Source organism: Pan paniscus, chromosome 1, assembly GCF_029289425.2.
Source record: "Pan paniscus chromosome 1, NHGRI_mPanPan1-v2.0_pri, whole genome shotgun sequence".
Taxonomy (NCBI): domain Eukaryota; kingdom Metazoa; phylum Chordata; class Mammalia; order Primates; family Hominidae; genus Pan; species Pan paniscus.
This window is the reverse complement of record NC_073249.2, coordinates 65,966,368-65,994,068: the sequence shown is the minus strand read 5'-3', so window position 1 is coordinate 65,994,068 and position 27,701 is coordinate 65,966,368. Positions and strand designations below refer to the sequence as shown.

The window sequence follows — 27,701 nt, the reverse complement described above, 5'->3', positions numbered from 1 at the left end:
CCCACGCAGTGCAGCTCACAGCTCCAAAAAAGACTCCTTCTTTCTGCTTGAAGAAAGGAGAGGGAAGAGTAAAGAGGACTTTGTCTTGCAACTTGGATACCAGCTCAGTCACAGTAGGATAGGGCATTAGGCAGAGTTATGAAGCCCCTATCCCAGGCCCTAGCTCCCAGATAACATTACTAGACACACCCTGGGCCAGAAGCAAACTCATTGCCTTGAAGGGAAGAACCCAGTCCTGGCAAGATTCATCATTTGCTAGCAAAAGAGCTCTTGAACCCAAAATAATCAGCAGTGGTAGGTGGGTAGTACATACCATGGGTCTTGGGTGAGACTCTGAGATGTGCTGGCTTCAGGTGTGACACAGCACATTCCCAGCTGTGGTGGCTATGAGGAGAGACTCTTTCTGCTTGAGAAAAGCAGAGGGAAGAGTAAAGGAGACTTCATCTTGCAGCTTAGGTACCAGCTCAGCCACAGCAGGGTAGAGCACTAAGTGGGCTCTTGGGGTCCCCAGTTCCAAGCCTTGGCTCTTGGACAGCATTTCTGGACGTCCCCTAGGCCAGAGGGGAGCCCACTTCCCTGACATATGAGTCCTAAGCCTGGCAACATTCACCACAAGCTGACTGAAGATCCCTTGGGCCTTAAGTGAACATCAGCAGTAGCGTGGCAGTACTCCTCACAGGCCTGTAGCAGTGGTCACCATGAAGAGAGACTCCTCTGCTTGTGGAAGGGGGAGGGAGGAGTGTGAGGGACTTTATATTGTAGTTTGGGTGTCAGCACAGCAGCAGTAGAATAGAGCACCAGGGAGATTCCTAAGGTTTCCAACTCTAGGCCCTGGCTCCTGGATGGTATCTCTGGACCTGCCTGGGGCCTGGGGGGAGCTTGCCATCCTTAAGCGAAGGACATGAGCATGGCTGTTTTCACCACCTGCTAATTCTAGAACCTTAGGGCCTTGAGTGAACACAGGCAGTAGGCAGATAGTGGTTATAGCAGGCTTTGAGCGAGGCCCAGAGCTCTGCTGGCTTCAGGTCTAACCCAGCACAGTCCCAGTGGTAGTGGCCACAGGGGTGGTTGTGTCATCTCTCCCCCAGCTCTAGGCACCACAACACACACACACACACACACACACACACACACACACACGGAGGGAAGAGGAGGAGGAGGAGAGAGAAAGAAACGGACTCTGTTTCTTTGGGAGAAAGTAAGGGAAGAGATAAGAGTCTCTACCTGGTAATCTGGAGAATTCTTCCAAATCTTATCCAAGATCATCAAGGCGGTACCTCTGTAAGTCTGCAAGAGCCACAGCGTTACTGAGCTCGAGGTATCCCCCTAATGCAGATACAGCTGCAGTGACCAAAAACTCAGATGACAATATCCAAGTTCCTTTGAATACCTGGTAAGCTTTCCCAGGAAGGATGGTATATTAGTCTGTTCTCATACTGCTATAAAGAACTGCCCAAGACTCAGTAATTTATAAAGGAAAGAGGTTTAATTGACGGTTCTGCATGTCTTGGGAGGCCTCAGGAAACTTACAATCATGGCAGAAGGGGAGGCAAATGCATCCTTCCCATGATGGCAGGAAGAATTGCTGAGCCAAGGCTGAATTTTTAAAAACCAAATTATGTGTAGTCTATAAAAATTTATTTAAATAAAAATACACAAAAGAGAAAAGCTGGGAAAAGATAAAGCTGTTTTAGTTATATTAATAGCAAAAAAAAATAAGAACTATTACCAGGGATAAAGAGGAATATTTCACAATGATGGAGTCAATGAATCAATAAGGCATAACATTGCTAAATGTGTATTCACCTAATAACTAAACCTCAAAATTCATTAAGCACTTGACAGATCTGGAAAGATAAATCTACAATTATAATTGCAAATTTCACCACTCCTTTTAGTAATTAATAGAACAAGTCAACAAATAGAAATATGGAAGAATTAAACTAATCATCAACTTGAACTAATTGACATTTTTAAGAACATGTCACTTAACAAATGCAAAATATACATTCTTTTCTAGTGCAGTGGAGCATTTACCAAGATAGACCACATGCTTAGCCATTAAACTAGTCTCCAGAAATTTAAAAGGATTGATATGATATAGAGTATGTTTTCTGACTACAAGGGAATAAATTAGAAATAAGCAATAGAAAGATACATAGAAAATCTCAAAATACTTGGAAATTAAATAGCATACATTGAAGTAATTAATAGTTTAAAGATGAAATAAAAAGGAAAGTAGAAAATATTTGGGGGTAAATGAAAAGAAGACACACATATCAAAATTTGTGAAATGCAGCTTAAAGGGAAATTTATAGGCTTAAAAGCTTAATTAGAAAAGAAGAAAACTCTATAAGCAACAGGCCAAGCTTCCATCATAAGCTAGAAATATAAGAGCAAATTAAACCCCAAACTAGTAGGAAACAAATAGTAAAGAAGAGAAATAAATGAAATAGAGAAACAATGAAGAACAATGAAATCAAAATCTGATTCTTTGAAAGATCAGTATAATAGATAAACTGCTGGCTATATTGATCAAAAAAACAGAAAGGATGACAAATATTACCAATATAGATAATGAAAAAGGGGACATCTCTAAGATTCTTTATATACTAAATGTCTATAATTAAGGGAATATTATAAAAAAACTTGATGTTAATAAATTAAACAACCTTGATGAAATGGACAAATTCCTTGAAAGACACAATCAAAACTAACTCAAGAATCAATAGAAAACCTGAATATCAATTAAGCACATTAATTTGTAATTAGAAATCTTTCCATAAAAAAATGTATAGGCCCAGATTTATTACCTGGTCAATTCTATTACCGGGTCAATTTATTACCTGGTCAATTCTATCAGACATTCAAGGTAGAAATATAAGTGACAATCCCTTATCCAAAACGCTTGGGACCAGAAGGACTTTAGATTTTTGATTTTGGAATGCTTCCATTATACTTACCAGTGGAGCATCCCAAATCCAAAAATTTGAAGTCTGAAATGCTCCAATGAGCATGTTCTGTGAGCACCATGTTGTTACTCAAAAAGTTTTAGATTTTGAAGCATTTCCTATTTCTGATTTTTGGATTTGGAATGTTCAACCTATACCACTATATGAATTCGTTTTGAAAATATAGGAGAAATACTTTTATTTTATATGGTCAGCACTTTTCTGATCTCAAAACCAGACCAAAAATATTGCAAATAAAGACAACTACAGAATAAAATTACTTATGAACATGGACCAACAATCTTCAACAAAAGATGTGCAAACTGAAAATGAAATATATAAAAAACGTAATACATGACAACCAAATAATGTTTATCCTAGGAATACAAGGTTGCTTAACATTACAAAATTAATGAATGTAGTTCATCTTATTGTCATAATGGGACAAAAACCATATCATCATTTCAATAAATGCAGAAAAGCCACTTGATAAAATTAACATCCATTACATATTATCATATTGTACCATAATAATCTTCCAGTAAACTAAGAATAGAAAGGAACCTCCTCAATCTCATAAAAGGCTGATGATGGCACATTTCTATGAATATACTAAAAACTACCAAATTTTACACTTTAAGTGTTTGAATTTTATGGTATGTGAATTATTAAACTGTTTTTATAAAAAACCTGTTGCTGACTTAGTATTTAACCTGAATGCTTTTGCCCTAAGATCAAGTAGACAAGGATGGTCACTCTCTCCACTTTTCAACATTCTATTGAAGACTCTTGCCAGTGCAGTAAGACGAGGAAGAAAAATAAGAGGCACATAGGTTAGAGAGCTATAAGTAAAACTGTCTTTATTCACAGATGACATGATCAAGCATGCAGCAAACAGCAAATCTTCATGAATCTAACAAAAACTAGTAGAACTAATAAGTGATTTTAGTAAGATTTCAGGATGCAAAATTAATTGCATTTCTATATATTAGCAATAAACAGATGGAAATTTTAAAAAGGACAATATTATTTGCAATAGCATCTCAAAGCATGAAATACGTGAGTATGATGATTAATTTTGTGTATTAGCTTGACTGGGCTATAGGGTGCCCAGGTGTTTGGTTAAACATTACTTTTGGGTATGTCTATGAAAGTATTTCTAGATGAGATTAACATTTGAATGGGTAGACTGAGTAAAACAGGTTGCCTTCCCCAGTGTATATGGGCCTCATCTCATCCAATTCATTGGGAGCCTGAATAGAACAAAAAGCAGGGAAAGGGAGAATTTCCTCTCTCTGTTTTTAAGCTGGGACATTGGTCTCCTGCAGTCAGACTGGAACTTATACCATTGGCTCCTAGGTCTTTGGACTTGAACTGGAACGTATATCATCAGTTCTACTGATTCTCAAGCCTTTGGACTTGGAGTAGAATTTACATTGTTGGTTCTTCTGGTTCTTAGGTGTAAGGACTTGAACTGGAAGTTCACCATCAGCTCTCCTGTGTTTCCAGCTTGCAGATGGCAGATGGTCTGACTTCTCAGCCTCCATAATTACATTAGCCAATTCCATACATATATAGCCAATTTATATACATATATAGTTGGTTCTGCTCCTCTGGAGAACCCTGACCACTCCAAAGGGGTTAAATTAAATAAAGTATATGTTAAAACCCCTACCCTGAAAACTGGAAACATTTCTATGTGAAATTTAAGAATATGTAAATGTATTGATTTATGATGTTTATAGATTGGAAGACCTGAAATTGTTTGTGATTTCAGTTCCTCGAATTGATTTATAGATTTGATGACATTCCAATAAAAATCCAGATTTTCTTATAGAAATGTTCAAACCATTTCTAAAACCTAAATGCTTAGAATAACCAAAACAATTTTGAGAAAGAACAAAGTTAGAACGCTTAAACTTACTGGCTTTAACACTTACTGTAAAGATACAGCAATCAAGTTGGTGTGTTATTGGCATAGTTTTGACACATAGATCAATTAAACACAATCGAGAACCCAGAAATAGACGAGCATGTGTATGGCCAATTGATTTCTGACAAAGATGCCAAGGTAATTCAATATGGAAAGGAATACCTTTTCAACAAATGGTCTTGAACAACTTGTTATCCACATTTAAATAAATTAACATCAACCCTTACTTTATGGTACACAACTGGATAATCTTAAATGTAAATGCTAAAACTATACAACTTCTGGAAGAAACTTTATAACCTTCACGTAGGCAAAGATTTCTTAAATAGGACACAAAATAGCATAAACATAAAAAGTATAAAAAATTTATAAATTGGGCTACATCAAAATTTAAAACCCGTTTATAAGAAAATGCAAATGCAAAGGTAGACCTCAGACAGAGAAAATATATATGTGTGTGTGTGTGTGTGTGTGTATACTATTTTATATTATAAGGACTGATATCTAGAATATATAAAGAAGTCTTTCAACTCACTGATAGAACCAATTATAAAGTCAATAAAATGGACACATTTGAACAAACTTTACCAAAGAAGATACACAGATAGCCAATATATCCATGACTAGATGCTCAATATCATTCATCATTAGGGAAATGAAAATTACAACCACAATGTGATATCACTACACCTCCGTTAGAACATTAGAGTGGCTAAAATTAAAAGGACCCCAAATACTAACTGTTGATGAGGATATGAAACCACTGAGATTTTCCTGCATACACCGCTTATGGGAATATAAAATTGTACAACCACTTTGGAAAACAGTTTTGGCAGTTTCTTATAAAGTTAAACATAGATTTACCATATGATTCAGCAATTCTACTCTTAGGTGTTTATCCAAGAGAAATGAAAGCATGTGTCCACAAAAAGAGTTGTACACAAGTGTTCTTTCACTTTATTTAAAGTAACCCAAACTGGAAACAACACAAATGTCCATCAGCAGGTGAATGTATAAATAAAATGTTTAACAATGGAATACTACTTAGTACTGAAAAGGACAAACTATTTAAACATGTACCAACATAGAAGAATCTCAAAATAAATGTGGTAAGTGAAAGAAGACCGAAAAAAAAGTAGGTATTGTATGATATTCAATATAAACCTCTAGAAAAGAAAAACTTAACATATATTTACAGAAAGCAGGTTCATGGTTGCCCGGGGCCAGTGATAGGGTGAGATCGGCTGGGAAGGGGCTTAAGAGAATGATCTTTTGAAGTAATGGAAATGTTCTAATCTTGACTTTAGCAGTGGTAACATGGGTGTATACTATTTGTCAAAAGTCATAGAATATACCCTTAACATGAGATATGTAAACTATCCCTCATTAAAATTGTGCTTGTATGTAGTAGTTGCTGTTTTTGAGGGGCAACATCTTGGAGTCAGTAAAGGGAAACATTATAAAGGTGTTGACAATTTCTCCATAGTATAAAGCCTGTTCCATATTGGGCACTGTGTCAGGCATTCCTGTGACTCTTGGCTGTAATACAAAGCAACTTCCCACTTAAATACTGGCTAAGACCAAGAGCCAAGGTTCCCTCCTAGAAGTCCCAAGCTGGACCCAGAGGAAGGTGCTAACATGGTGTGTTTCGGCCACAGGTCTCTTTCAGAGGACCACAAAACTCACTACCTCCCCTCTCTGAGATAATGGAGTGAGTGTGTTAGTTGGCTCAGTGGCTCAGACTAAAGCGTCAGGGACTCTTATATTTAAAATTGATGTCACTGCTAATGTACTGCTTGAATGTATCTAAGCCCCTGCCTTTCTATTTCAATTTCCTCTGTGGTTACATGAAACCAACTATGACAGTCCATTATACATGGAAGGCTAGTGTTGCCAGATTTTAATTTGGAGAATACAGAACATAATTTTGACTAATTGGTCCAGTAGGAACTAGAGTAGAATCTAAACAACTCTGGAGGTCTGTGGCAATGAAACAGGGAAGGAGGGAGAGATTTAATCAACCTTCACCCAGGCAGGCTGTTGACAGATTTCTAGGCTGACTTAATCAATGTACTTATTTCTCAGGTAAGACCTCAAAACTATTTGGATCTAATTTCACTATACTTCATCCTGTTCATGATATTATGCTTTCAAAGTAACAAGCCTCGAATTCCTTTTAAGGGCACACAAAAGAGTAAAACACACTTTCTTTTTGTCCCGTCTGAAGTGGAGAAATGGAGTGGGTGCATAGAAGTTGTAACTCTGAGTCCACTTAAGTTTTGCTAGTGTATAAGTCATTTTTCAGTACACAATGAAGTTAACAATTAATATCTTTGTGGTATCCAGAAACAATGTCAACCAAAATTGGAGCAATGAACCTGAGAATTGAATTCACTTGAGCTATAAATCATAAACCCATCAATCTCTAGAGCAGAAGCAAAAGTGAAGTCATTGAACATTATAATAGATTCCATATGTTGTTTTAAAGAAGGCTTAAAAATAACTAGACTTACAGGTTACCATATTTCTGTGGCAAAAATTTACATATGTGAATAAGAAGTGAAATAACTGACTGTCCAATTTTTGCTTCTGTTTTCTGCCACTTCTTTTTAGTAGTGGAATAATTATTTAGCTCTTGAAGGGCAGGGCAGAGGAAGTGTGATAGGCACTAGAGAATGTGGAGGAGCTGATAAAATAGAATATGAAGGGAGGTAGAAGAAACTGACTCTCAGCTTTGGTAGAAAAGGTAGCACAGATAAGGAAGCACAATTTCAGATAACCCTCTTGGCCTTTCCCCTGCTACCTTATTACAGAGAGTTAGTGTTTCTCCTTAAGCATTAAAGTTACAAAGCCAAATAGTAACATGGCCACAATTCTGTGAAAATTTTGAAAGGCCATGACAAAATGAAAATGAAAGCTTTGTTCTAAGTCAGACAGATCTGTTTTCAAATTTGGACCCTGCTCTGTGACCTTGGGCAATTCACTTAATTTCTCTGAGCTTCAGTTTCATCTGGATGGGGAATTAATACTTACCTCAAAGAGCTCTCAGTGTAATACCCTTGTGTATTTCTCTCTTCTAACACCTATCCTGTCAGTTTGAAATATAATCTATCATTTTGAAATGTATCTCTTTCTTCTCATATGATTGTAGACTTCCCAGGAATTGAGATTAAGAACTCCCAGCTCAAGGGCCAATTAGTGGAGAACACAGGCTTAACTTATCTTTGTTTCGCCCTGCCCCATACACACCTCACACAATAATTAGGCTATAGCTACGTAAAACTTTAGGGACTTCTTCCTTCCTGTGACAGCATGGTGCTAGGTGAGATTTAAGGAAACTACACGTCATGTCCCTGCAAATTTGCCGTCTTGTTATAGTCAGTCAGATTGGCCCACTAACCCTCCAGCTAGAAAGTCAGGAATGCTAAATCTTATATTTGCATGATTGCTGTTGTGCTAAGGTGTCAGAACGCAAGATACAATCTTAGTTCAAGTTTACACTTTGGTTTATGGGAAATAGCAAGGTCAATCTGTGGCAATGAAAAAAATGGAAAGTCCTGTAAAAGTTTAAGGAGGGAAGAATAAAAGGAAGAGAAAAGAAACTGTAACCCAGTTGGAATGAAATGGTAACATGGAATGAAATGATCCTCTTTCCCCCCAGACAGATGTTGGCATGGATTTCATATGGACTCTGAAACTAAAGCCGACACCCAACCGAGTGCTCAAGCCCTACATTCCATCCACCCCTCATTTGTTAGTATCAAAATTGAGGCATTTCACAAACTTGGCTATCGAATACTGTATGTGTGTGGAAAAGGGCCAGATAAAATGGGCCAATTAGAACACAGCCACATCTGTCAAAACTCTAACCCTTAACCTTAGTGAAAATATAATCTAGGATCAAACACAGAAGCCCCGCAGATGTACACAAGTCATTTAATGCAGCCCTTGGAAAGACTGTGATGAACAGCTGGTGCTATTGTGAAGGCCTGATGAGAAAGCCAGGCTTGGTTTTGCTACGAATATTTGCAATTTTAAAGAAAAAAAACAGGTTCTAATTGAGTAACCATTGAATGTATCCCAGTAAGGTCCTTCCCATAGGCTGAGTTGAAAATACTCTGACTCTGTTGCTATGCAAAGCAGTTTCTAAACATGTTTTGAAAATCCGTTTGAAATTTGAGAGTAGAATTTGGTTCTCAAAGGCTTCATTTAGGCTTAAAACCTTTTGGTTCACTCTAAAATAATGCGAGGGTTTCATCCTTAATGGACTATCGAGGTTAAATTCAACAGCTGCTTCTCCTCTGATATATATTTATGAATGCAGGATGCATTCTATATGGTACAGTACACCCTCACAGAGCTCTGAGTAAGAGGAAAAAAACATGGAAACAAATTTTTTTTTAATGTTGGAGTGTCCTTACGGGGTTTGCTAAAGGACAAATGGGGCTCTCATTAAAAATAGGGATTGTATCTTCTTGAGTATACATGGATCGTGACCAACACAACAGTTTTTACTGAATTTACTGATAAAAATGTCACTATGTTATGTCAAGCTCAAGTCTTTGAGAGGGTTTTTCAGGATTCTGTAAGATATGGCTTTGACTTTGTATTCGCTTTTGGGCACCAGGTCATCAGGGAAAAGTCACAAGATCTATGCAAAAGGCAGCGTCAGGAAGCAGCATCTCTAGTGGTTTCCCCTTGGTTTCATTGTCCCTGTGTTCCTGTGTTCATCTGGGTTATTGAGTCTTTGATCCCACATGGGAAAGGTTTGCCATGTTGAGCCAGTAGTATAACTCATTCTAACTAAGGCACATAGCTTCTGCCCTCTCCCCTGCTGGATGAGTATTGGACCAATTCCTTTGTCCTTAGCACCACTTACAAGGATTTATTTCCATTCCAGAGGATTTATTCCCATTCAGAGAAGGAACAACATAGTTAGATAGGAATAAAAATGCTACTCTGTGTATAAAGCTTCTTGCACCTAGCTAATCTAGCAAACTGGTGTTTTGGTCTTCAACACTAACTAGATCATTATTATGTGACACTAATTAAAGAGTCTTCTGTAATGGGATAAGGTGTTATCTGATCAAATGAAGGAGGAATGATATTTGGCAGTATATGGTATATGTGAAAATCATGGTGTTCTTGCTACTTAGAGACTGTGAGAAAGGATAAGGATTGGCTTAGAGCCAGCTCACTCTACATGCTCTCCCAGAAGTGTTTTCTTGAAAGAGTTTTTCCCCATTGGGACCTTCCATTTTCCTCTGGCTTAGTAAAGTGACTGTAATTAAATAGATTCAATTTCTGTTTATGGTGAAGTAAAAGATTGAGAACAGATTGCTCTTTAACCTGAAATGTGGAAGGGCTAGTAGATTCGGAAGCTAGTTAAAATGATTTTGTGTATTAACTGGTAAACTCAACAGATTTTTTCCCCTGTGAATCTAACATTTCTAGATCTTTGCATTCCTCCCGTGAGAAGTCCACCTCTGAATCCTTTCGAGAGCTCAGATTCCTAGGAACTCAGATTTTTGAACATCTACATGATGTTATTTTGTAAGTGGAACACTGACTATTAAAGGATAGCAGTGGAGTGGAGTGGTGAGGGCCCAGCTCTGGGTCAGGATGACTGGAGAGAAACCCTAAGGCTTATTCCATAATCTCTCTTGATTTGAGCTTCTGAGGATAAACTGAGGCTTGTAACGTGCTAGCCCAGTACCTGGTGTAGTAAATATTGAATGCACTGTGGTGGAGAGGGTTGTGTTGTCAATGTTGCTGTTGTTATTGTTGAGACCTAAAGGATTGCTATGATCTAAATCAGCTTAATTTCCTTCAACTTGATAAAAATTAGCCTGTGACTATTGAACTGGATGATGCTCTCCTAATGGTTTTTGCATTTTGCCTTCATTCAGCCAGTTAAAGCTGGTGTTTACAGAATTGTGAAACATTTGAGCCTGGGACAGTCATGTGATTTACAGTTTTGTCTTGTTTCATGCTTTCCAGCAACATAATTACTGAACTTTTTATCGTAATAAAAATATAGGCCATAAAAAAGGCAGTCCCCTGGAATTCCCTCTATCTCTCTTAGAATGCTAAAGGATATTTTTTTGTGATCTCAGCTCTGTTCTGTTTAGGTATCCTCTCCCTCCCCCACGTCTGTCTTTGCAGATTTGTGACCAGACGGCTGCACTGAATGGAGACTAGGAAGGGAGCCCAACTGTTTTCCTTGTGTTGGCTCTCTGTGCCGAGCAGGGATTGTTGAGCAAAGCAGGGATTGCTGAGCAGCGTTTCTCCAGGGAGGGTCACAAACCCACTCTGGATTTTTCTTTTTTTTTTTATTATTAAAAACTTTGGCCAAATACTATCAGTAAGGGGGAGAAAGTATGTGGTTTGAAGACCAGTTGGACCAGTCTTTTAAAATATCAACTGGAATAAAGCAGGAATGCCTTGCACTTCTTTAATTTTCTACACTTAGCCGGAGACAGTTGCTCCCAGAGTCACTTCTAACTCCACAGACAGTATTGTGCAACCTTGCTCAGCATTTGGAGACACTATATAATTAAAATTCCTTTGAAAATGGTTGCCCAATGATTGACATTTATTCCAAAATACATTGTCATGTTGAATGCTTAATTCCTTCTTCCAGTACATTTTCTTTAATAAAAAAGTAAAAATCTATTTTTTAAAAGGGTGATGGAGTTTTGTAAAAAATTGAAGCAGTGTAACAAACTTATGTCTAATCTTGCTCTTAAAGAGCTGGCAGGCTAGCAGGGGAGACCAGAGTAAGTTATGGAAAGCAAAAAAAGCAATACTCAGGATATAACTGAGTTGCCTTATATAGATAGACTTGAAATGCTGCTGAGATTCCAAAGAGGAAGAGATAATAGGAATCTGTTGCTCTCTTACCTCCTAGGACATTGACTCATACCTCCAGTTCAAACACAAGCAACATTTAGTATTACTACGAAATTATCTAATGGGCTTCCTTTCTCAGGGCAGTAGCAATCTGTCTCTCTGCTGTGGCTTTCTGGAGTCCTTCCCTTCTGATGTCTGTCTGTGCCCCAGTTTCCATTTTCATATGGTCATCTTTGATTCTGGATAGCTGCTTCTCTCTGTGTTCTCAGAAGAAATAGACTAGTGAGATCACTGTCATGCCCCCTCCACAATTAGGAGGCTGTATCTTGAGACCTTCTTGGATCCCACAATTTGTAGATATCACAATAGCAATCATGGTTAGAGAAGTCTACCACCAAACCAGGAGTTAGATGCTAAGGATGGGTGAGCATGTCCAAATAGCAGCTTTAAAAAGCCTCAGCACACTTACAATAGACTACATGTCAGAGTTTTGGGTTATCTCTGAATAGTCAAAACCCCGATATTATACACATGTATGTAAAGAGGCTATTTTAATATCATACTGTTTGTTTGACTTTTGAGTAGTGAATGCATAATATGGGAATAAGTACAATACGTGAGTGAAACACTGAAATCACCTTTCACTGTTTTGTTTAGTAGTTTGGAGCCTTCAGTTCTTCTGGAAAAATAATTCAATGCACATTAGTTTTGCTTTCTACATTTGAGGGAGGTGAATGCTTTACTTTTGTAACTGTAAGAGGTCTCAGCAGTCTTGCAGCCTATTCATATTAAAGATAAGGACACTGAGGCCAAGAAAGGTGAAATGGCTTGCTTGATGGTTACACAGAGAATTAACTGTAGCTTCATGATTTTAACTCAGGTCTTGTGACTAGAATTTCAGTGCACTTTGCATTAGGCAATTCTGAACCTTTGAGTAAAACTAAAATGCAAAGACTGCTCTTGATAGCATTCTAGGTGGAAGAGTTGAAGATAGTAGGATATAAAGATAAACAAACCTATCTTATCTGGACAGGACCTCAGCTCATTAGGAAGAGGAATGAGGAAGAGAGAATGTAGGAGGAAAGAAATGGCAGAAAGACAAATAATCATGGGAAGGGACTGGAACAGGGTAAATGCCAGACATTTTCAAGATTAGAAGAAATCTGAGTTGAGTTTGAAAAATTGAAAGATTTCTTCAGGTAGAAGCAAAAGGAAAATAAGCAGAAATATTATCACATATAATGGAGTCTGCAGAGGAAGAAGAAAAGCATGACCCTAATAGATAAAGATAAGAAGCACCAAATCATTTCAATAAGTTTCTGAATTTTAAACACTTCCTTTTCCTTCCAAACATATTTAAAGAGGAGGAGGAGGAGAAAAAAATAACGATTTGTGAGGGATGTCTCATATGCTATTTATTATAAGAAGGAAAGTAAAATTCAATAAATTACAAAATGATGTATCAAACAAAGTTAAGCATGGAGGTTAATAAAATAAATACAGACTTGAGTGGAGTTGTGTCCTAGCACTTACTTTTAAAGCCATGTTTCAAAAAAAGGGCATCCATGGAAGTGATGGATAATTTTTATCTGATAGCAAGAACAGACACTAATAATGGCAAGTTATTGTGTTCTTAGATTGTTATTTTAATACTTACGTTTTCAAGATTAGCCTCTGAGAAACTGCTCATTTACTTTTGGTGCATAATGATCACTTAGGGTATGAAGCCATCAGCTGCGCCCTTTGTTATGACCATGGAAAATGTTATGACCTCCTGTCAATGATTATTTTGGAAGGAATAGAAGAAATAAGTTATGATTACATATTATAGATATTATAAGCATAGTGTTAGTAAATATTTTAAAAAGAAGACTAGGCACAGTGGCTCATGCCTGTAATCTTAGTACTTTGGGAGACTGAGGCAGGAGGATCACTTGAGCCCAGGTGAGACCAGCCTGGGCAACATAGTGAGATTCTATCTCTACAAAAAAAAAAAAAAAAAAAAAAAAAAATCTTTCCATGGCTTTCTCATCTGCAGATTGTTTCTCAGTGTCAAGCAAGCACATCTTTCTTCCATCCCACCTGTCTTCCCTGTTTTAATTTTATTTCTGTGCTTCATAAGGTTGAGGCAGTGTACAATCACAATCCTTTTACAGTTACAAAAAAATTCCCAAACAATTTTCTTTTTTAATTTTTGAGAAAAATTTTGCTTTTATGCTCTCTGATCAGATTTGCCTTTATATACATACAGGTTCCTTTTTTCACCCCACTCCCAACTTAAGGCTGATTTTACCATCCAGTTGTTTAAACAAAATTCTGTTTTGGGTATCAGGTGTTTTAAATTAAAAATTCTTCAAAATTGATTTCCAAAGGAGTCTGTAAGGCTTATTATATTTTAGACCAATTCTTAACTAGAACAGAAAATTTTGCCTTTTAGGTTTACAGTGATTTCATATTATCTGATGATTCTGTTGAAGGGGCCCATATTTATGGTATTTGCCTGGAGGTTGTCTTGTAAGCCTTGACTATGTGTTTTAAGAAAGAAGGCAGGCTGAGTGCGGTGGCTCATGCCTGTAATTTCAGCACTTTGGGAGGCCGAGGCAGGCAGATCACCTGAGGTCAGGAGTTCCAGACCAGCCTGGCCAACATGGCGAAACCCCGTCTCTACTAAAAAATACAAAAATTAGCTGGAGGTGGTGGCAGATGCCTGTAATCCCAGCTACTCGGGAGGCTGAGGCATGAGAATCGCTTGAACCCTGGAGGCAGAGGTTGCAGTGAGCTGAGATCACGCCACTGCATTCCAGCCTGGGCGACAGAGCAAGACTCCGTCTCAAAAAAAAAAAAAAAAAAGAAAAAGAAAGAAGTCAGCAGTTCAACTATAAGATGCACAGTATATCAGAGGTAGTGGAAAGTCTACATATGCCTCCTATTTTAATTTTAACAAAAAAATGACTCTGTCACATAGACTTCTAGCTCTTTTTAGGGGAATAGGTAGGAAACCTATAATGCATGAATTGTTTAAAGAAAGTATCGAGGCTGGGTGAGGTGGCTCATGCCTGTAATCCCAGCACTGTGGGAGGCTGAGGCAGGTGGATAATTTGAGGCCAAGAGTTCAAGACCAGCCTGGCCAACATGGTAAAATCTCGTCTCTGTTAAAAATACAAAAATTAGCTGGGCGTGGTGGCAGGCATCTGTAATCCCAGTTACTTGGGAAGCTGAGGCAGGAGAATTGCATGAACCCGGGAGGCAGAGGTTGCAGTGAGCCAAGATTGCACCACTGACTGCACTCCAGCCTGGGTGATAGCACGAGACCCTGTCTCAAAAGAAAAAAAGAAAAGAATAAAGAAAGTATGGAATAAAATGCTAGATTTGAAGAGGAAAAGGACAGGTTGGTAGCAGGACTGGCTATATAATTTGTGGGGCTCAGTGCAAAATGAAAATAGAAGTCCCCTTGTTCAAAAATTAAGAAGTTTAAGGTAGCAACAGCAAAGCATTAAACCAAGCATGAGGCTCTTCTGAGCATGGGGCCCTGTGTGACTTCATAGGTCACACACTCATAAAGCTCACCCTGGTCAGAAGTTGAGATGTCAGTAAAAAGGAAAAGGAATGATCCATTCCCTGTGATGTTTTCCTACCTCTATGCCATCCTTACCTATGTACTCATCAGGTGTGACCATCTCTCAAGGGGGCACCATTGTGCCAGTGAGCTGAGACACAGACACTGGCTCTAGTCTATGGAGGAAGGAGCATGAGAAGGAGGTTGCATTCTACCAGTGGCGGGAGAGTAGGATGGAGCTGAAGGCTTTCTGAACTGATCTAGGAGAGAGAGCATGAACTTGGGAACTCTGCAACTTTCTAGAAGTGTAGTAAAGTTATTTAACCTCTCTGAATCTCATTTTTTCATTGCCGTAAAATGGTGATATCTACCTCTCAGGGTTACTGTGTGGATTACAGATAATGTGGAAAATGCCTAGCACTGTGGCTGGTATGCAGTGGAAGCTCAAGATATATTGTACATATGGTCATTTTTGTAAGTGCAGAGATACACTGAGGATGAGTGAAAAAGACTTCAAGTCTCAGATAGGGTGGAGGATCTCAGAATGCTTGAAGAGCCTTGTAAGAACTGGCTGCCTCTCTTGAGTCCCTCCTTAGTTCCTGAGTGCTTTGGAATCGTTTAAAACTCACAATTGCATCTTCTTCCCAAACAGGGTGAGGAGCAATCTGTGGGAAGTCAGTGCACAGTAGAGTTCAGTCTTCCAACGCTGAAAATTTGCCAATTTTCACCCACACTGCGGAGATGAGAAAGCAGCTGTGGGCAGACAGTAGAGTAAGCTGTGGGGTCTCTGGAACACGTTACGCTTACAGATGTTCCATTGTTCCCATGAGATTTTGTACTTTGTCTGTTTTATCCAGGTTTGTTTCCATAATATACGAAGGAGACAGCCAAAACCATTTTATGTAGTTTTCCTACTTTGTTTTGATTTATTTGTTATTGTTTACAGTATTATCTCCAATAACAACAATGGAATTTCCTTTCCTACTAATCTGGCCTGTTTCCATTTTGCCTGTTTATTTTCATTTCCTTTTTTTGGACTGAAATCTCTACATGACTCTGATTTGTTTATTTCCTTGTGTGTATGTGTCAGCATCATTTATTAGTGTGTCCACTCAGAGGAACTTTGTTCATTAATTATGTAGGTTTTGTTTCCTGGTTCCTAATGGGAGGGTATTAAGTGCTCTATGTTTCTAAGTACTTCACGATGGTTTTGGTTATCAGTTTCTTCATCACTGCTCTCTGCAAGTAGATGGGCTTACTCTCCATGGCTTACAGATGGAGCATGGGAAGCCCCAGAGCAGAGAAGTAACTCCTCTGCAGATGATGATTTTCTTAAATCCGCTGACCCGTCACTCCTGCCACTTGTATAGATTTCAATTTCCACTTACTTTTATTTGGGTAGTGGGTTAAGTGAGCATAACACCTGTGTTTTGCAGACATAATTCCTTGAAGACATTTCCATGAAAACCAGCCTGTTGTTAACGAATGAGCAATATCGTCTTGCATTATAAGCTGCTTGGGGGTGTGTGATGAATGTTAGACTTATCCCTTTTTTGTGAAGAACTTACAGCCCACTAAGTCAATACAAAAGTTAAAAGGAAGAGGTAACCTGACTTTTACATCTGTTACTTGAATATATAAGATCTGCTGCCTCCTTTTCAATGGATTGTCATGATTTACTAAATGATTGAATTAATGATTCATAAAACATTTATTTAGTACTTACTCTGTGTGTGATACTATCTCTAGTCTCAAGATGCTTATAAGGCTAGAAGGCGAAAATAGAATTGAAAGCAAATAAATATAATAAGGTGTTACAGGTGACATGATAGAAGTTTGTCTAGAGTACATAGAGTAACAAAGGAGGGAGGCCTGTATTCTCTTGGGATGGGGATTGGAGAGAAGGTGTCACAAACAAAGGCTATAGGCACCAGATGTATCTGGGGTCCATAGATACTTTCAAATGGCTGAAACAGTGGCTGAGGAGGCAGCAGTGCATGCATGAGGTGGGAGAAGGGAGGTGGAGAAAGCCAGACACAAAGATCCTTGGATGCTGTGTGAAGGAATTTGGGTTTTATTCTTTAGGAAAAGTTTTAGGTAGATGAAACATCAGTAACAGTTTTGCTTTTTAGAAAAATTACACCAAGAATAGACTCAAGGAGACTTGAATGGAGGCAAGGAGACTCTTCTGATAATATGGGGCTGAGCCAGGCAAGATATGATGAGATTCTGAGCAAGCCAGTGGTGGATGGAAAGATGTCAAAGAAGTAGACCTTGTAAAATTGGTATCAATTTTTAAATAATATCTTACAGTAACTGTTAGCAAAACCAAGGCCCAAGAAAGTGCATAGCCAGTGAATATCAAAGGGATCTTCCTCTGCCTTCATTGCAGTTTAGAAACACAATTATTGTGGCATTTCAGACACTACGTTGTAATACATCATATTGTTAATACTTGTTTACAATCTTTCTGTCCTGAGGCTCTAAGTTCTTAAGGTTAACAGCCAAACTACTGAATTATTTGTGTATGCCTAGCATGGAGCCTCATATACACAAGTGCATAATAGATGTTTGAAGAGTAAAACTCTTGACATCATAGCCAGTGCTTCTTCCACATGGAGCACTTGGCATGGAAATATGAAAACATCACTCAGGTTTGCCTGACAGCCACCCATTTCCATCACTCCCCCTGAGAGCACCAAAGCCAAATGATGAGCAGGTATAACAGGCAGATGATGGCTTGCACTTTGCTTTAAAATTTGTATCAGTTTGCCATTATCAGAATGCATTCTTACCTCCCAAAGCCTGCATTAAAATACCAATAATGAATATTTAGAATATAAAAGTGGCCATAAAAGTTGATGCCTATTATGATACTGTCTTTAATGGTCTCACTAGTCAGAAGTCAAGCATGATAATTTGCTTCGATGTCTCTTTTAATGTTACCCATTGTTTTAACCTGGATCACACTTTATTCTTCCACACAGATCCGTAATGCCTCCTGCCTGCCTCTTTCAAGATGGAGGTGAAACCTGTGGGAGAACCTACTCAAGAGGTGTCTAAATTCAAACTTTCCACCAAGGTAGAAAGCACGGGACACTGGCTGGTGGAAGATCATGTTCGAATATGGGAAGTTTTAAAGACAGAGGAGGTAAGATGACTCTAAATGACACAGTTGGTGAAATGTTGGATTTGTTTATACCTGAGACTATAATTCTTCGTGTAGCCAGCACCACAGGCCAGCTTGGCAAATCTTTATTCAGGGGCTGTAGGCACAGCCATGACTGGAGAACAAGTAAGTCAGGAGCATGTCCTTTGCACATAATGACTACACAGTGATTCAGGCCAAGGAGGCTGCACTGAAAGCCAGCGCTTAAAAAATGATGATCTAAGGCTCATATGCATATAATCTGCACTTTAGCCTCAGGTATCAGCAGTGTAGCTGTGGGTATCCCGCTAGCTACATTCTTTCTCAAGGCTGCCCTTCTGTGACTTCCCTCTCTCAAGCCTATTGTTGTTGAAGTTTCATTTGACTTATATAAAATGCTGATATTTGCGTGCATATTTGTGGGGGGTGTGTGTGTGAGAGAGAGAAAGAGAGAGAGAGGGGACGGGGAGAGAGAGAGAGAGAGATGCTATTATTCTTTCAATGGAAATTATAAATTAAAGCTTTTATTTTTATTATGCGTTTGAGGTAAAATACATATTGGCAAGATATTGAAAACCATTTCCATATAGGCATGAAGAGGTATAAAAGGAAGATTGGAAAAGAGAATGGAGTTATTAACCAGATCATGGAAAGGCCTAATTTCCCTGAGCTTGGGTTGTGACCATCTTTTCAGCTCAGCAAATAAAATTAAAGCTAGAGGTTTTTATGTTTTTGTTTTTTTGGAGACAGGATCTTGCTCTTCTGTCCAGGCTAGAGTGCAGTGGCACAGTCATAGCTTACTGCTGCCTGGAACTCCTGGGCTCAAGTGATCCTCCTGTCTCAGGCTCCCAAGTAACTAGGACTACAGGTCACACAACACCACACCTGGATAATTTTTAAATTTTTTGTAGAGATGAGACTCTCGCTATGTTGCCCAGGCTGGTCTTGAAGTCCTAGCCTCAAGCAATCCTCCTGCCTCTGCCTTCCAAAGCACTGGGATTACAGGTGTGAGTGACTGTGCCCAGCCCCAAAAGCTAGAGGTTTTAATACATGGGAAAGAGCATCTCAGAGAGAGGTACCAAAGCAAGAACTTCGAAACAACTAAGATAGCATAGAAACATAATAGGGAAAACAGAGAACACTTTGTCAATGGTATTTTGGCTACCAGAAAGACCAGCAGCTGTTTTCTGAGAGGCTTACCTGGGTGATATTCATTATCTTGGGTAGTTGTCTAGGGTCTGGTCCTTAGCTTACATGCTTGGAAATTTTATTTTCTCATGTATCCAACAGAACTTTCTGGGGCAAACTCACATGAATTAAGTTTATGCAACTAATATATAAAAAGAAAATGGCAATTCCTTAATTGATAAAGACAAATAGAAGAGTTTTATCTTCTGGAATACTCAATTTAAAATGTTTAGCACACATTCTCCTTGTAGGCAAACCTAATGGGAAATCAAATAATGCTGAGAAAGTTGATTCCTAAGGATGGAATCATAACAAGTGGAAATATATAAATTCCTTGTTTGACAGCATGAGGCTAAGTATATTGGTATGGCTCTTTGGTTCCAAGTAACAGAAATTGACTAAATTAAGGAGAATGAGAAATTGCTGGAGGATGTTGAGAAGCTTACAGAATTGGTGAGAAGTTTGGAGAACTAGGCTTGGAAATAAGACAGGAACCAAGTCAGTAGAAACTGCTCAGGGTGCCAATCCTGGCACAAATTCTAAACTGGTCCCTTACCCTCCATATTCTCATGTTCTGCTCAGGATGCAAAGCTGTGGGAGAGAGGAGCTCATTGCCAAGTTTAGTTGCATGCCTTTCTTTTGGTTACTCTGTGAAGAGAAAGAGGAATCTTCCATGGGAAATTATTATACCAACTCCTCACTACACTTGTGTTTAAAATTCAAATTCCTAATATTGACACATTATGACAATTCCAATCCAAGGAAGTAACCTAACAACTAGTTTTGAACATGTAAAATCCAGCAGAAGCAAATACAAACCTTCTCTATAGGGATATACTTGCACAACAGACTTTTTTTTTTTTTAAAGAAATAAACTCCACAGGTGGTAGATGAAGTCTTTGTGTATCTTACCTAACAGGTCCAAGATAAGATGAGATGAGTGTTGTGCTGAGGGCACAAAATTTAAGGAAGCACTCACTCTTAGGTTTATGCCCTGTACTTGCACAAAATTGAGAGTGAGTGTATCCTTAAATTTTGCACCCTAGGCTTGATGCTTGTCTCACTCCAGTCCTGGCCCTGTCATAAATCTGAATTTGGTGTTTATCATTTTTATGCATATTTCAGTATTTATACTACATGCATGTGGATCTATATATTCAATATACAGTATTGATTTACATCTTGTAAATTTTATATAAGCCTTGTACTGTACATCTACTCCTACAGCTTGTTTTTTTGTTTCTATTTTTATGCTGACATATGTAGTTTCACTTTATTCATGTTTAACTGCTGTTTATATTATTTTAATATAGTCAAATTTATTTCTCCATTCTCTTGTTGATTAACTTTTAGTTTTCTTTCAATGCAATTGGCAGTATAATACATTTTTCCTCGTGAACATATGCTAGAGTTTTTTCTAGCATAGACACCTGGAAGTGGCATGCTGAGTTGTAAAGTATGAATACCTTTAGTTTTGCTAGATATTACTAGATCAGCTCTGAAATGAGGCCATGAGTTTGTATCTCTGTTAGCAGCATATGAAAGTTCACCCATTCTATATCCTCACCTGTTATTGGTATTGACAGACCTTTAAATATTGGCCAGTCTGTTTGTTTTGAAATGGGACCTTGTTGTAACACAAATTTCCCTGAATTCTTGTGGCATTGAGCATCTGTTCACATGGATATTGGCCATTTAGTTTTCTGTGAATTATCTGTTCTTATCCTTTGCTTGTTTCTTTTCATTGGGTCATTTGTCTTTCCTTGTTGATTTCTGGAAACTAATGTTTTGTTTACTAAACAATCCTTTTTATTGATTTCATGCACTAAAACAATATTTTCCCACTCCTAAATTTTTGTTTTAAATTTTAATTTGGTAAAATTTATCAGTCTTCTTTTCTCCTTATGGTTTGTGTTTTTTCTGCTTTAAGAAATTATTTCTGACCTCATGATGATAAAGATATTCTCCTGTGTTTCCTAAAAGTTCTAAAAGTTCTAAATGTTTGCTTTTATTTGCTTAGTATTTATTTCACAATCTGAAATAGGGATATGTGTTTTTTCCATATGGATAATTAATTATCTAGTGTCACTTTTGAATGTTATTATTTCTTCTTCAGTTTATAATGCTATTTTTCATGTATCATGTTTCTATAGATATCCTGTCTGTGGATATGATACTCATTTAACTATTCTAGCTCTAAAAAAAGCCCTGAGTATCCAATAGGGAATGTTTCTCTGCTGACCTATTGATCTTCAAGATTATCTTGGTTGTTTTTGGAAACTGTATTTTCCATATGGATTTAGGATGAGCTTGTTCAGTTCTGAAGATATGAAGAAAAATTAAGCAGAAACTTGTTGGGAATTTGATTTGGATTTCAGTAAATTTGTTGACTGATTTGGAGAGTATCAACATTTTCATATTCAATGACTATCTTGTCTTCTTTTTGACTTTAAAGGTTATGCTTTAATATTTCATCCTTAATGTCTCACCAATATTTTATCCTACATTCTTTTGCTGTAGGATTTTGATAACTAAGGCTAAAGAAGTTCCTTCAATTCATTTTTTTTTGCTAAGTGCTGATTTTTTAACATTATAGTATTTGATACCTACAAAATAATACACATGCAAGTTATGGATTATAATATTGTGGAATCACAAATACTTGTGAGTCCACAACCAACTTAAGAAATAGTTTGTTGAGTCTATATGTGAACTGTTTCACCTACTATCTCTTTGATTTCTTTCCCTGCAAAGGTACCCATCTTCCTGAAAGTTGTGTTTAATCATCCTTTTGCTTTTTAAAAGTCTTTACTGCATATGTGTATCCTCAAACAATGCTGTTGAGTTATACACACACACACATGCACACACATATATACACCTACATATGTATGTATATATAAACACATATATATTTATATATATGGTGTCTTTGGTGACTCACTTCTTTTACTCAACATTATGTTTATAAAATTTTTAAGATTCAGCCACAAAAATATATATAGTAGTACTTCATTAATTTTCACTATTGTACAATATGCCATTGTGTGGTTATATCATGATTAATTATTCATCGTTATGTGGATGAACATTTAAGTTATTTATAGTTTTTTGCCATGACGAACAATGCTGATATGAACATACTATACATGTATTTTTTTTTTTTTTTAGTTTTCTTATTTTTTTTTAATATACTTTAAGTTCTGGGATACATGTACAGAACATGCAGGTTTGTTATACAGGTATACATATGCCATGGTGGTTAGCTGCACCCATCAACCTGTCACCTACATTAGGTAGTTCTCCTAATGTTATCTCTCCCCTTGCCCCCCATCCCCCAACAGGCCTCGGTGTGTGATGTTCCCCTCCCTGTGTCCATGTGTTCTCAAGTTCTCATTGTTCAACTCCCACTTATGAGTGAGAACATGCAGTGTTTGGTTTTCTGTTCCTGTGTTAGTTTGCTGCGAATGATGGTTTCCAGCTTCATCCATGTCCCTGCAAAGGACATGAACTCATGTTTTTTTTATGGCTGCATTGTATTCCATGGTGTATATGTGCCACATTTTCTTTTTCCAGTCTACCATTGATGGGCATTTGGGTTGGTTCCAAGTCTTTGCTATTGTGAATAGTGCTGCAATAAACATACATGTGCATGTGTCTTTATAGTATAATGATTTATGATCCTTTGGGTATATACCAAGTAATGGGATTGCTGGGTCAAATGGTATTTCTGGTTCTAGATCCTTGAGGAATCACCACACTGTCTTCCACAATGGTTGAACTAATTTACACTTCCACCAACAGTGTAAAAGCATTCCTGTTTCTCCACATCCTCTCCAGAATCTGTTGTTTCCTGACTTTTTATTGATGGCCATTCTAACTGGTGTGAGATAGTATCTCATTGTATACAATGACCCCTGATGATGAGCTTTTTTTCATGTTTTTTGGCCGCATAAATGTCTTCTTTTGAGAAGTATCTGTTTATATCCTTTGCTCAATTTTTGATGGGGTTGTTTTTCCTTGTAAATTTATTTAGGTTCCTTGTAGATTCTGGATATTAGACCTTTGTCAGACGGAGAGATTGCAAAACTTTTCTCCCACTTTGTAGGTTGCCTGTTCATTCTGATGATAGATTCTTTTGCTGTGCAGAAGCTCTACATTTATTGATTTGCATATGTTGAACCAGTCTTGCATTCCAGGGATGAAGCCAACTTGATTGTGATGGATAAGCTTTTTGATGTGTTGCTGGATTCGGTTTGCCAGTATTTTATTGAGGATTTTCACATCGATGTTCATCAGGGATATTGGCCTGAAGTTTTCTTTTTTTGTTGTGTCTCTGCCAGGTGTTGGTATCAGGATAAGGCTGGCCTCATAAAATGAGTTAGGGAGGAGTCCCTCTTTTTCTATGATTTGGAATAGTTTCAGAAGGAATGGTGCCAGCTCCTCTTTGTACCTCTGGTGGAATTAGGTTGTGAATCCATCTGGATCTGGGCTTTTTTTGATTGGTAGGTTATTAATTACTGCCTCAATTTCAGAACTTGTTATTGGTCTATTCAAGGAGTTGACTTCTTCTGATTTAGTCTTGAGAGGGTGTATGTGTCCAGGAATTTCTTCTAGATTTTCTAGTTTATTTGTGTAGAGGTTTTTATAATATTCTCTGATGGTAGTTTGTATTTCTGTGGGATCAGTGGTGATATCCCCTTTATCATTTTTTATTGTGTCTATTTGATCCTTTTCTCTTTTCGTCTTTATTAGTCTGGCTAGTGGTCTATCTATTTTGCTAATCTTTTCAAAAAACCAGCTCCTGGATTCATTGATTTTTTGTGTCTCTATCTCCTTGAGTTCTGCTCTGATCTTAGTTATTTCTTGTCTTCTACTAGTCTTCTATGAGCTTTTGAATTTGTTTGCTTCTCTAGTTCTTTTTTTTTTTTTGAGACGGAGTCTCGCTCTGTTGCCCCAGCTGGAGTGCAGTGGCACGATCTCGGCTCGCTGCAAGCTCTGCCTCCTGGGTTCACACCATTCTCCTGCCTCAGCCTCCGGAGTAGCTGGGACTACAGGTGCCCGCCACCACGTCCAGCTAATTTTTTATATTTTTAGTAGAGTTGGGGTCTCACTGTGTTAGCCAGGATGGTCTCGATCTCCTGACCTCATGATCTGCCTGCCTCGGCCTCCCAAAGTGCTGGGATTACAGGCGTGAGCCACCTTTTATTTGTAATGTTAGTATGTTGATTTTAGATCTTTCCTGCTTTCTCCCGTGGGCATTTAGTGCTATAAATTTCCCTCTAAACACTGCTTTAAATGTGTCCCAGAGATTCTGATACATTGTATCTTTGTTCTCACTGGTTTCAAAGGACTTATTTATTTCTGCCTTTATTTGGTTATTTACCCAGTAGTCATTCAGAAGCAAGTTGTTCAGTTTCCATGTAGTTGTGTGGTTTTTAGTGAGTTTCTTAATCTTGAGTTCTAATTTGATTGCACTGTGGTCTAAGAGACCATTTGTTATGATTTCAATTCTTTTACATTTGCTGAGGAATGTTTTACTTCCAATTATGTCGTCAATTTTAGAATAAGTGCTATGTGGTACTGAGAAGAATGTATATTTTGTTTATTTGGGGTGGAGAGTTCTGCAGATGTCTATTAGGTCCGCTTGGTCCAGAGCTGAGTTCAAGTCCTGAATGTCCTTGTTAATTTTCTGTCTCATTGATCTGTCTAATACTGACAGTGGGTTGTTAAATCTCCCACTGTTATTTTGTGGGAGTCTAAGTCTCATTGTAGGTCTCTAAGAACTTGCTTTATGAATCTGGGTGCTCCTACATTGGGTGCATATATATTTAGGATAGCCATCTCTTCTTGTTGCATCAATCCCTTTACCATTATGTAATGCCCTTCTTTGTGTTTTTTGATCTTTGTTGGTTTAAAGTCTGTTTTATTAGAGACTAGGATTGCAACCCCTATGTGTGTCTTTACATGTGAGATGGGTCTCCTGAATACAGCACACCTATAGGTCCTGACTCTTTATCCAATTTTCCAGTCTGTGTCTTTTAATTGGGCATTTAGTCCATTTACATTTAAGGTTAATATTGTTATGTGTCAATTTGATCCTGTCATCATGATGCTAGCTGGTAATTTTGCACATTAGTTGATGCGGTTTCTCCATAGTGTCATTGGTCTTTATATTTTGGTATGTTTTTGCAGTGGCTGGTACAGGTTTTTCCTTTCCATATTTACTGCTTCCTTCAGGAGCTCTTGTAAGGGAGGCCTGGTGGTGACAAAATCCCTCAGCATTTGCTTGTCTGTAAAGGACTGTATTTCTCTTTCACTGATGAGCTTAGTTTGGCTGGATATGAAATTCTGGGTTGAAAATTCTTTTCCTTAAAAATGTTGAATATTGGTCCCCACTCTCTTCTGGATTCTAGTGTTTCTACAGAGAGATCCACTGTCAGTCTGATGGGCTTCCCTTTGAGGGTAACCTGACCTTTCTCTCTGGCTGCCCTTAAATTTTTTTCTTCATTTCAACCTTGGTGAATCTGATGATTATGTGTCTTGGGGTTGCTCCTCTTGAGGAGCATCTTAATGGTGCTCTCTGCATTTCCTGAATTTGAATGTTGGCCTGTCTTGCTAGGTTGGGGAAATTCTCCTGGATAATATCCTGAAGTGTGTTTTCCAACTTGGTTCCATTCTCCCCATTGCTTTCAGGTACACCAATCAAACGTAGGTTTGGTCTTTTCACATAGTCCCATATTCTTTGGAGGCTTTGTTCATTCCTTTTCATTCTTTTTTCTCTAATCTTGTCTTCACTCTTTATTTCATTAAGTTGATCTTCAATCTCTAATATCCTTTCTTCTGCTTTATTGATTCAGCTATTGATACTTGTGTATGCTTCATGAAATTCTTGTGCTGTGTTTTTCAGCTCTATCAGGTCATTTATGTTCTTCTCTAAACTGGTTATTCTAGTTAGCAGTTCCTGTAACCTTTTTGAAGGTTCTTAGCTTCCTTGCATTGGGTTAGAACATGCCCCTTTAGCTGGAGGAATTTGTTATTACCCACCTTCTGAAGTCTACTTCTGTCAATTCATTAAACTCATTCTCCATCCAGTTTTGTTCCCTTGCTGGTGAGGAGTTGTGATCTTTTGGAGGAGAAGAGGCATTCTGGTTTTTGGAATTTCAGCATTTTTGGGCTGGCTTCTCCTTATCTTCTTGGATTTATCTACCTTTGATCTTTGATGCTGATGACCTTTGGATGGGGTTTTTGCGTGGGCATCCTATTTGTTGATGTTGATGTTATTTCTTTCTCTTTGTTAATTTTCCTTCTAACAGTCAGGTCCCTCTTCTGCAGGTCTTCTGGAGTTTGCTGGAGGTTCACTCTAGACTCTGTTTGTCTGGGTATCACCAGTGGAGGCTGCAAAATAGCAAAAGTTGCTGCCTGCTCCTTGCTCTGGAAGCTTCGTCCCAGAGGGGCACCTGCCAGGTGCCAGCCAGAGCTCTCCTGTATGAGGTGTCTGTCATCCCCTACTGGGAGGTGTCTCCCAGTTAGGAGGCATGGGGGACAGGAACCCACTTGAGGAGGCAGGCTGTCCCTTAGTGGAGCTTGAGCATTGTGCTGGGAGATCTGCTGCTCTCTTCAGAGCTGGCAGGCAGGAATGTTTAGGTCTGCCGAAGCTGCACCCACAGCTGCCCCTTCCCCCAGGTGCTCTGTCCCAGGGAGATGGGAGTTTTTTCTGCACACCCCTGACTGGGGCTGCTGCCTTTCTTTCAGAGATACCCTGCCCAGAGAGGAGGAATCTGGAGAGGCAGTCTGGCTACAGCGGCTTTCCTGAGTTGTGGTGGTTTCCACCCAGTCCGAAATTCCCAATGGCTTTGTTTACACTGTGAGGGGAAAAGTGCCTATTCAAGCCTCAGTAATGGTGGATGCAAGCTCGAGGGTCCCAGGTTGACCTCAGACTGCTGTGCTGGCAGTGATAATTTCAAGCCAGTGGATCTTAGCTTTCTGGGCTCTGTAGGGGTTTGACCTGCTGAGTGAGACCACTTGGCTCCCTGGCTTCAGCTTGCTTTAAAGGGGAATGAATGGTTCTGT

General features: G+C 38.4%; 1 protein-coding gene across 9 annotated transcripts in view; it reads left to right on the top strand.

Annotated features, from left to right (window-relative positions):
• The window catches only part of RGL1 (ral guanine nucleotide dissociation stimulator like 1), a 291,840-nt gene that overhangs the window by 87,894 nt on the left and 176,245 nt on the right, over window positions 1-27,701 (top strand). For all 9 annotated transcript variants that reach the window (XM_003815617.5, XM_003815619.5, XM_014342149.4 and 6 more), the window contains one exon: window positions 18,280-18,443. In XM_003815617.5, coding sequence (XP_003815665.1) covers window positions 18,312-18,443 — 132 coding nt within the window. In that variant the 5' untranslated portion in view covers window positions 18,280-18,311. The remainder of the gene's footprint in view (window positions 1-18,279; window positions 18,444-27,701) is intronic.